Source organism: Dreissena polymorpha, chromosome 2 (genome assembly GCF_020536995.1).
Source record: "Dreissena polymorpha isolate Duluth1 chromosome 2, UMN_Dpol_1.0, whole genome shotgun sequence".
NCBI classification, from domain to species: Eukaryota; Metazoa; Mollusca; class Bivalvia; order Myida; family Dreissenidae; genus Dreissena; species Dreissena polymorpha.
The window spans coordinates 996091-1008133 of NC_068356.1; the positions used below are offsets into that span (position 1 = coordinate 996091).

Consider the following 12043-nt stretch of genomic DNA (forward strand, 5'->3'; position numbering starts at 1 on the left):
GATTTTAAAATCTGACAATGAACGACATAGTTATGGCCCGGACAAGCTTGTTCCGCCAGCCCGCCAGCCAGCCAGCCCGCCAGCCAGCCAGCCAGCCAGCCCGCCCGCATTCGCCAATCTAATAACCAGTTTTTTCCTTCGGAAAACCTGGTTAATAATAAAGCACATAATTAGCTCATATAATAGAGTAATGGTTAAATAATTCAGATATTAATTGTTGTATCATATGGAGACTGTTTTTTACCCTTTTTTAGTTTATAGGTTAGAGCCAATGTAAAGAGCATTATATATGCATCAATTGGTTTGAGAGGGTTGTTTACCAAACATGATAGCACAGTTGGTTAAAGCGATGACAATATGTATGGCTTTTTACTTATGATTTTGAGATTTTTCCTAAATATGATAAATCAATTGTAGCAAATATTTGGTTTTTAACATAAAAATATTTGAATAAATTGGTAGTTTATAATTAAATTGGATACATAAAAATATAAAAAATACTTGAGAGTGAGATTCCAGTTGTTCCTTGCAAAAGTCTCTTTAAAGTGTAGTATAAGCTGTAAGTTTAAGTGTAAAAATCAAGAATCTGTCAATACATACACTGAAAACATGAAGAACTAGTCACAGCATGATAGGGTTATGTGTTGTTTTGCATAAATATAACCTACATGATTATACATTAATCAATATAATGTGTGGCGCTAATTTGATTTAAAAACAATCCTTTTCAACAAGTTGTTTATCTATCAATTTTAAAAACGCAAAAAGTAAATGTAAATTATTAACCAAAACATTAGCAGGGATCATTTACAAATTGCCTTTGTTTAAAATAATCAAATATAGCTTAAAATTTTTGTCTGAAAATACCAATTCAAGTTAAACAATAATCAAAATAAAAAAGTTAATAGTAAATTAATATTAAATTATTGGAAAAAAAACAACAGATACTCATTGCTTGTCATTAAATAAAAATTAATCAAAATTCAAAACTAAATTTACTGGTTTGTTTTTTATCAAAATACAAAATTGTAAAATAAATTTATTTTCATTTCTACTGTATTCATTCACTTGCAAAAATATCAACGAACATTTAACATTTTTGAATATAAAAGTTAAATTCAAGTGATTAAATCAAGGGATAGAACCACTGAAAATCCAGAACAAAGGCATATGAGTGGTTTACAATTTAAGCTAAACATCAGAAAACCAACAAAGTGTCATGCCACCGAACACTCCGAGCTAGCACAACATTTGATCTACATGGGAAACCTGGCTCAACTCCACTACAGAAACAAAATATTGCAACGTTAATCTGCACCAATTTTCCACCAGTCCAGCCCTTCATCGCTAACAATTGAGGGGGGATGCCACAGACATTATCCAGCAAGTAAATGAGACATATTATAAAAGGACGGCCATTTTTCTTATATACCAATGCCATGCACCATTTGACATAAAAAATCGATATTATTTACAAACAAAATTTATAACATTTACATGAAAACGCCAACAAGTTTTCAACATTTAACAATGATAAGAATGATTAATAAACAAATAATTGAAATTTTCAACAGAGTTTTAAGTACATGAAAGTAAACGGTGCTAAAGGACGTTATGTGTAATTGTCCATAATAAATATGTTATAAGAAATACTTAAACACAAGATTTTTTCTATGAACTTAAAGAAATATAAAAATTATAACATAATATATCATTAATTGTAATAATAATAATAATTAAACCAGCAGTGTTGATGGACGAAAAAAATACCTTTAGCATTCAACAGCAGTCACATAATAAATTCACTTAAAATAAATAAACATTATTACTGAGAATAAAATATAACGATAAAACATAATTTGTTATCTCAGATGACATAATATGAATGGATTACAATGAAAATACTATCATTTATAAAAGTGACAGTTTTAGTCTCGTCAGACTGTACAGAGACCACAATCAGACAGAAAACACCGAAAGGTTAACAAAGAGAAAACAAGAACAACGATGCAAGTACCTTTCTATTTGTCTCCATTTTCAAAGACATCCAATATTTTGTCATGGTATTTTAAAATTTCGAAAACAGTAAGTCCTGATTTTCACCTTCAGAGTCAACAGGCAAAAACGGCACAAACATGAATGCTTTCTGTATGTCTGAAATACGATCTGTATGACCCTAAACTTGTATGCCAATTTGCTGATAGGTGCATCCACAGATCCCCATTAATTGATACTGTCAAATTGCTATAGCCTTTCACAGGGTAACACATATTGGATATGGAAAAAATAGCTGTGCTAATTAATTAGTAATCATGATTAAGCAAAACCGACTATTTACTTATTAACTAAGCCCCAAAACATCCAACCAAAAATATATTTTTAAAAACAACAAAACAAAATAAATGCATCATGGACCCAGATTTGGAACAAACAAATCAAGCACCTTTTGTAAACAACATCAGTGTAAAGTTCTGAAATCTCTGAACACCAGATTGAAAACAGTTTGCAGAAAAACACAAATAGATCATAAAATCAAACGGAAAAAACAAACAAACTATGTAATAGCCATTTTTTCAATAGAGCTTATTCAGACCGGTAACAGTTTATAGCAAAAGCTAGAAAATCTTTGATCCCTGTCATGTTCAAAGTGCAGACTGTGATATTGTTATATTGAATGATAGAAGCCTGCAGATATATGCACTTTAGGGTAGATAAAAAACAAGAAAAAAACAACTGAAACAATTTACAACATTATAGACACAAAAAAATCAATAAGAACCATATAAAGAATCAATGATAAAAAATCACTCAAATTCTATAAAAATGATATGACATAAGCTCACAAAATAATAAGAATACAAGTCTAAAGCAAAAGCTAATGCTTGCATACATAAAACAACAAATGAATAAAAATTGTACAAATATAGGAGGGCATCTTGAGAATTCTAGTACACATTCTGGTGGCTTGGCAGGACAAGATGGCTACCATTTTGCTAGGCAACTCTGATGGTGTTGATAACCATGTCCTCTTTAACACCTCTTAATTGCATAGATGTATTGGCTACATGAAAAATGTGTAGCATGTAAACAATTGTCTTCCAATATTATGCAATTGTGTTAACTATGACCAAATCATATACTGTACATGGGAGTAAAAATCTCTTTAATCCAACTCATCCCGGAAGGGTTAGCAGGAGACAAATAAGGTCATATAAAAACACTTAAAATATGGCCAATTTAGATGCCACACTATACAAGAGACTGTTTCCACTTTACTTAAGAAATGTTTAATCTTAAGTGTATCATGCAATCAAGTTTTAGAACATAAGGAGTTTGATAACCAATACCTAACTGACAAGATCACATTTTACCCCTTTTGCCTGCGGCCGCCAGACAGTGTACATTCAACAATAAATACCTCTTATGGCACTGTAACAATTCAGCAAGAAGTTTTTTGGTACTAGCACTTTAACAAGAAAGAAAATGTAACAGGCGTGTAAATAATTAACAAATGTTTTCTATGGCAACAAATTTGTAGTCATGGCACAATCAGGTAATATGTACAGAAATCTTATGACAATGATATACAGAAATTTTAACGTATAAAAAATTGAATTCACAAAAAATTTCCAGATGCAAGCCTGTATTGAACACTGATAAACTAACTTGCATTCGATGCAATTAACTTGATCAACAGTATAGTCTAGAACAATATAGATTACGACATAACACAATTTATTATTGAGACAGGTCAAAATAGAAACAGTGTACTCTGAAATTATGCTGAGGATGTTGATAAACTAAATCTCCACAACTTTGGATACAAAATGTACACAGAAATATTAAATCGAGTTGATAAATCAACCTTCAGAAAAAATCAGATTACAGCAGTGTTTTATTTTTATCACAAAACTTTGTAAATAAAAATACCTTATACAAAAGTATTTCCAGCTGTATACACTGCTCTGGTAATACCAGCAGTTAACAAATATTTACATTTTCAAATTTGTGTATGTACAATCAAACACTGTGACCCTAATCTTTCCATTTAATTCAAATGCCTCAACATATAAAAATAAAAGCTTGAAGTCATATTTCCATTACCATTCGTTACTTGATTCTCAGTAAATTAATTAATTAAAATATATTTTGGTATATTTAGAACTCTTTTCTTGCAAAATACTTGAAAACATGTTTTGCCCCATTCTTCTTTTTAAACTGCACATAATGTTAAATTTTGTAACAGTATTAATTTAGCCTATAATTTCTTTTTTGTATGAGTTCAAAATGCTTAACGTAAAACTAGCTGATGGGGTTCTCTTCACACACTTGTTCCATAACAGATTTTTCAAAATTCCAAATTGGTCCCTATTTCTAAGTCCCATCATCTTACCGTGAAATGCCATATTGTTGGCAGTTCAGCAACAAAATAATCACATATGTTACCCTGGTTGTATTGCCATGACATAAATACAGTTTTCAGTACACTTTCAACAAAACCCCAAACATACATGCAGCAATTACATGGCCCAACCATGATGCTGTTCTAAGTTAACAAAGAGTACAACCATGTACATGTAAGTCATCTAAATCTTAAAAGCCCATAAACCCTCAAACTCAACGAATATTTTGTATAATACCTCCACAAACAAAGTTAACACATAAAAATCAATCTTCATTTTACTAATAACCAAAATTTCAAAGCTAGATGTGGTCTGGTAACATAGATTTTACAAGATATGAAGTGCCCTTTTTTGTTTTTTTTTGGGACAATATATTCGACACATGTTCATGTACCAAGTAAGTGTTTGTGTGTTCTATTAATTGATATTGTTGCTGGGAAATTAAAATGGAATATACATGTATTATGCCACACAAAAATACAAACGAGCATTTTGTATTGTGTTAATTCTATGTTACCATACCACATCTACATGTAGCGTTGAAATTATGGCTATTTCAATAAGGAACACTGATTTGTTATAAATGGGTTAACTTAAATCTACAAAAATGTTCTATGAAATATTCGTTGATTTTGAGTATTAATGTTTCTTTACATTGAAGGAAATGTCAATCTCATGGCCACGTCTAAATTTTGTAAAGCAAAAATTCAAGATCATCAACTCAATACGTGCATATAATTTTCAACTTAAATAATTCTTCTAAGCTTATGACATGGCATACAAATGCTTCTCATTCAACCTGACAATCTTGCACAAACACATAATCAATCATTGCACTTACAAACTAACTAGTGACATAGAAGCCGATCAGCAGTATAGTACTTACAGTCTTTATACATCAGCAATAATGAAACATGATCATGATATATATATATATATATAAAGATAGATAAATACACACACATAGTGCAGTTTTCAACCGCACAAATAAGCATTTATGGACCTACTTGTAAAATGGGTACAATAATCAAACATTTTGATCCCCAAATTTCAGTACAATGAGATTTGTCCATCTTGTCAGCTATTAAATGACATTTTAAAGTTTACAAATGAACTCTTCAGCTCAAAAACAATTTTCTCAACTGGTATAATGACTTTCTTTGTATTGCATTACTCTCATGAACCTATCCCTTCTATATTTTTAATGAGTTCTATATTACTCCACACAAATTACATCTTATTTAATGCCACTAAAAACCATCCTGTTTTGCCACATTTAACAAAGTGCTAAGTAATATACCAGGTAAAATGATGAAACAAAAAGTAGCACAAATAATTCCACACTTGGACCCTTGTTCAATATGAACATGATGCATACCTCAGTCTTGTAACTTTGCCAGCCTGCACGTGGTACCACAGGACTTAACTGTAACACTATCAGCAGGATGTTTGCTTGCAGAACAAAGCTGCTGTCTATATACCACCTCGTCATCAGTTATATATCCTTTACAGTCAGCAATGAAACATCAATATCACACATTTAGAGAATCTAAAAAACTTCTTGAACAAAACCAGTTCCACTTTGCGATTTATCAGTACTTAGTTTCAACTTTGGAACAAGCAATAAAGGACATCTGGGCACTTCTTTGCATCAATATAACATTTTGAAATCACACTGTATGAAATGCTTAGAATTTCTAGTAAAATATAATTATGTTGTTCAATGCTGATGTATTTTAAAGTGCCATTGAGAATTAGAAGTATGCCTTATTATTTCATTTTTGAAAAGTAACATTTATTAAAAGTACATTATTTTTAATCGGTATTTCATTTAGTCAGATGTATTATTTGAGTTTTCTATAACTCACATTTGTTCAAATCAAACCTTTCTCAAAGCTTGCATACCTGCAGTGTTCCTTAATTAATATCTTGAACAAACATTATTTTCCAAGTGGATATATTCCAGGATCTGATGCACTTTTTCAGTGAACCTACACCCCTTCTAAAATAAAACCCATTTTGTAGAGTCCACATGGCACCGGTGTTGTTGCTTACTTGATGTGGCTGGTTAGATGGCAGTTGAACTCCACGCGGCCATCACATGACTTTTTGCAGATCTGACACTTGAACGGGTCCCGATCGTTGGCATGGAAACCGTTATGAAGCAGGTAAAGGGTGCAGTCCTCAAAGATGATGTGACAGTGCTCACACTTGTATACCTCGCCCTTGGACAGCAGGAAGGAGACCATCAGCTGGTCCTTGTTAAGCTCCTCTTCCTCTTCCTCCCCATCCTCAGTGTTGTACTGCTGCTGGTACTCTGTTTGGTCCAACCCTGTGGCCATGGTGACGCTGCTTAGGCGCCTCATTGGTCGACGCTGTTTTCGCGAGTTTGACGATGAGATCATTCTTTTGTTCAGGTTGCGGCGACTGATGCCCCCATTGACTCCATTTGTGTGAACATCGTCCGACTGAAAGTCCTCTGTCGAACGAGACTCTGCCAAACTTGAGTCTTCTGATGGAGTCTTCTGGCTGTGGTTGGGAACATGGTTCTCGTTATCCATCTCAGTCATGTTCTCGTGGTCCTCATCATTACTCTGTTTCTCTTTGCCGTCAGTACATGACATGGACGTGTGCGAGTCGGAGGAATATTTGCGACTTCTTGTGGTTGTACTGACTGGTTCAACCTCTTCTTTCACCGGTTTTGCAGATGACGCAGCAGACTGGTTTCTCTCAGGGGGCATGATGGGAAGCCTGACTGGGGAAAGAATTCCTGGGTTACTGAACTGCTGGCCGAGGAGATTTTCAGCACCATTGGATGCCAGCAGCATGGAGACAGCAGTGTTGGGGTCATTACTCTGTGACAGCGAGCGTTGAATAAACGCGTGGGCAGAGGACACAAAGGGAGGTAAGTGATAGTGATCAGCATGGGACGTCACTGGCGCAGTCTTGGACTGACTTCCAAACAGGTTAAATGCTTTCTCTATTTCAGAAATTTCCGACGGATCCATCTTCATTTCTGCCTTGCTATCGAAATCTATGGGAAAACCAAATCCCATGGGTAGAGGCCCAGGGTAACCCATTGGGCCATGGTGTAGGTTAAAACTCAGGGCCCCTGGGTGGCACATCATATGCTTCTGCAACTCATCCATAGAAGTGAAGCTGACTCCACAGACAAAACACTTCTGAAAGTTCTCCATCATGTCCCGATGGTGTCTTCTTTCGTGCATCCGGAAGCTGCCGCACTGGGCAAATGTCTTCCCACAGATGTTACACTCATAAGGTTTTTCGCCGGTATGAACACGCTCGTGGGCCCGCAGTGTGCCGATCTGGGTGAAAGACTTTCCACATGTGATGCAGGTATGCGGCTTTTCCCCACTGTGGATTTTCTTGTGCATGGACAGAGAGGCAGGGGTAGAGAACGTCTTGGAGCACAGATTGCAGCTGAGAGAGTCATCTTTGTTGCGTTTAGATGGCGGTGACATGTCGTTACTGTCTTCAGAGTTCTGGGAAGTGGAAGACGACAAGTGGACGTTGTGAGACTGAGAGTGGGCGTGGGACAGGCTATGAGAGAGAACCGCTAGAGAGGAGGTCACCTCTGGGAACATCCCTGGCATGGAGCCCGCTAAAGAGCACGCCGCAATCTGGGACAACGTGCTGGCAAACGATGTGTTGTGTGAGTTTAGGTTAGCTGCTGTCAGGTTCATGTTGGACATCTGGGTCACCTTCATGGTGGGGGAGTTGGGAGTGAGAGGTTCAGGGGTGGTTGGGGCGCTATTTACTGCAGAGACAACCCCATCCTCGTAGGAACTCTGAATCTGGCGGGAGTGCATTCGCTCGTGCTTTTTCCAGTTGCTGGCGTCACTGAATGCCTTGTTGCACACAGAACATACGTAGGGCTTCTCACCTGGACAACAGGGAAATGTCACATCAATATCGTCAATGATAACATAAGAACATTTATGCCCAGTTTTATAATTTATAATTAAGTATATTAGATACTTATTGTCTGAAAAGTGACAACATCACTTCTAATTTTAAACAAGAGATGTGTTTGTCAGAAACACAATGCCCCCTATTGCGCCACTTTGAAATAAAATATATAAAATTCAATATATCATTGGCAGGTTTAAAAATTATCTCCCTCTTAAAGCTTATTACTTCCCTTGGATTGTATTTTTTTACTTTTGACCTTGAAGGATGACCTTGACCTTTCACCACTCAAAATGTACAGCTCCAGGAGATACACATGCATGCCAAATATCAAGTTGCTATCTTCAATATTGCAAAAGTTATGGCCAATGTTAAAGTTTTACTGACGGACTGACGGACGGATGGAAAAACCTTTAAAATGCTATATGCCACCCTATCGGGGGCATAAAAACTAGAAATGTTTCACAGCCAATTATGCTCCAACACCATTTGCATGCAAACAGAAAAACAAGCGATGTGTTTGTAAAACATTATGTCCCCATATATTTGATCTTTGACCTTGAATGATAACCTTGACCTTGACCTTTCACCACTCATAATGTGCAGCTCCATGAGATACACATGCATGCCAAATATCAAGCTGCTATCTTTAATATTGCAAAAGTGTACATTAAATTAGCGATTTTGACCCATATATTTGACCTTTGACCTTGAAGGATGACCTTGACCTTTCACCACTCAAAATGTGCAGTTCTATGAGATACACATGCATGCCAAATATGAAGTTGCTATCTTCAATATTGCAAAAGTTATTGCAAATGTTAAAGTTTGCACAAACAAACACAAACCAGCCAACAGACAGGGCAATAACAATATGTCCCCCACTATAGTGGTGGAGGACATAAAAACCATCTATAAATTATACTTGAAAAATAGACAAAGGGCCATTAATCAGACAAAACTGGTGGAAGCTAAATTTACTTCTTTACAATCATCTTTCTTTACATATTTCTTCCTTTAAAACTTTAAAAGGAGGAAAAACTGCCAAAGGGTCATAATTCTCCCTCATTGTGTTCAATCCAAAATTCCTTTCTTTGCAATGATCTGCAAATTAAGGTAAATAGAGAAAGCTCAAGCGAGATCCATTCACAAGCAGTGTCCTGTCATGATTTTGAACCGTTCAGGACTAAGGCCTTTCAGGCTTCAATAAATGGGGACAAAGAGTTAAATAAAGTTTTAACCTAAACTTCTAAAATCAGTATACCCTGCCATTGCTCGATTTCTTCTTCAACTCACATGAAATTTCACTAATTTAACCTCTAACCAGTGCAAGTGTTAAAAGTGAACACATTTGAGCAATTTAACAAAAAGGTCTTGTTCCAAGGGCTGTCATTTCACAGTGCTGAACTTTCGCCCATTTTACACACAAAAATATAACAAATAACATCCAAAATTGGTAAAAAGTTATTATTTGTGTTGACATCTTTGTTTCTACTATTACTCAGGGCATCTTTACAATGTACACATTTTGGCTAAGCAGTTTATTCATACTTATTTTCCCAAATGCTAGTCAATATATAGCTAAGTATGTTTGCAATTCAAGCTAAATAAGCGACAGTAATCAGTTGTTTCTATTGTGTAGTGCCCAGTACAATACCCCACTAGCCTAATATCAAAGCTGAAGAGTGTTTAGTTTTAGCAAGTGTCACCTTTTTAAAACATTATCATTTGAATGTGCTTGAAATTTCAGTAATCTTATCAGCCAATCAGCGCTCATGCTGTTGAATACATACTGTCAAAATAAAGGTGTACACAATAAATCTACATGTCACATATCAATTTTGTCTTATCTCATTGACCGTAGCACTGTAGGTAAAGCGTAAACAACTTTTTTTATTTAGAGAAAACATTCCACATTAAAAAAAAAGAACTACCAAACTTAAAACCAAAATAAAAGATAATAGAGTTATAATTATGTGCTAATAAATTTATATTCAGCAGCAAATGCCTTTCTCGAGGATGAATATGGTAATGTTGTACATTAAGTGTAATTTTCGTATGCTTTAATCAGGACAAAGCATTTAAACAATAACAAGGGCTGTTTGTAAAACATGCATGCCCCCCATATGGGCTGTCCGTTGTAGTGAAAGCCATTGTGTGAATACGTTTTTTGTCACTGTGACCTTGACCTTTGACCTAGTGACCTGAAAATCAATAGGGGTTCATCTGTGAGTCATGATCAATGTACCTATGAAGTGTCATGATCCTAGGCAAAAGCGTTCTTGAGTTATCTTCCGAAAATAATTTTACTATTTCGGGTCACTGTGACCTTGACCTTTGACCTTGTGACCTCAAAATCAATATGGGTCATCTGCGAGTCATGATCAATCTACCTGTGAAGTTTCATGATCCTAGGCATATGCGTTCTTGAGTTATCATCCGAAAACCATTTTACTATTTCGGGTCACCGTGACCTTGACCTTTGACCTAGTGACCTCAAAATCAATAGGGGTCATCTGCGAGTCATGATCAATCTACCCATGAAGTTTCATGATCCTAGGCGTATGCATTCTTGAGTTATCATCGGGAAACCATTTTACTATTTCGGGTCACCGTGACCTTGACCTTTGACCTAGTGACCTCAAAATCAATAGGGGTCATCTGCAAGTCATGATCAATCTACCCATGAAGTTTCATGATCCTAGGCGTATGCGTTCTTGAGTTATCATTCAAAAACCATTTTACTATTTTGGGTCACCGTGACCTTGACCTTTGACCTAGTGACCTCAAAATCAATAGGGGTCATCTGCGAGTCATGATCAATGTACCTATGAAGTTTCATGATCCTAGGCCCAAGCGTTCTTGAGTTATCGTCTGACAACCACCTGGTGGACGGACCGACAGACCGACAGACCGACATACCGACAGACCGACCGACATGAGCAAAGCAATATACCCCCTCTTCTTCGAAGGGGGGCATAATAATATTCAGAGCAATGTATTACCCGTAATTATTAACCATATTGGCAAAGACTTGCATACAAACGTGTTAATCATTATTGTCAAAAACACCATCAATAAAACCAGATTTTTCTTAATTTTGTTCTTTATCAGTATGCAGTGCAAATGTTTTAATAATGACTTACAATGTACCTAAAAGACTGTAACAGTAAAGATACATCGTTTTTGATTTGGGATTAATTAAGAGGAAATGACAATTCCACATCATTCGCAAAGATTTTTGTTTAAATGAACCCTTATAATTTATAAATATGAAGTCTTTGTGTCACAAAACAGAATTATTCAAAGCGGATTGATTTCATGAGCATTAAGAAACTTGTTGTTGAATTGTCATATGTTTAAAACATTTAACCAAAATATATTCTTTATTATGTATCAAAAAATCAATAAAATTGTAAGGTACATTTGATACAGCGTTCTTGATAAGCTGCGTATCAGCGTAAAATACGCATTAGAAATATCAAGATACGCTCAATTTATCATTTCCGCCCGTACATTTAAGCAAGCCAATCTGGACTTACGCAAATGATGTAAATTCTCTGCGTACAACGTAAACAAAAAATATAAACAGCAGATTGTCTTTCGCCAAAATATGAGACTGGTTATCGTAAAAATTAGAGCTGATTTGTGCGCTGGATTGTAGAAATAGTTAGCCAGTCGGTATGTATACTCTGTATCATATAGACGCA

At 35.5% G+C, this 12043-nt stretch overlaps 1 protein-coding gene across 1 annotated transcript in view; it reads right to left on the reverse strand.

Annotated features, from left to right (window-relative positions):
* LOC127865508 (uncharacterized) overlaps positions 1-12043 on the reverse strand; it is an 80231-nt gene that overhangs the window by 42847 nt on the left and 25341 nt on the right. The window contains exons 4-5 of the mRNA XM_052405358.1: positions 6459-8307; positions 6289-6308 (exon numbers count right to left, since the gene is read on the reverse strand). Coding sequence (XP_052261318.1) covers positions 6289-6308; positions 6459-8307 — 1869 coding nt within the window. The remainder of the gene's footprint in view (positions 1-6288; positions 6309-6458; positions 8308-12043) is intronic.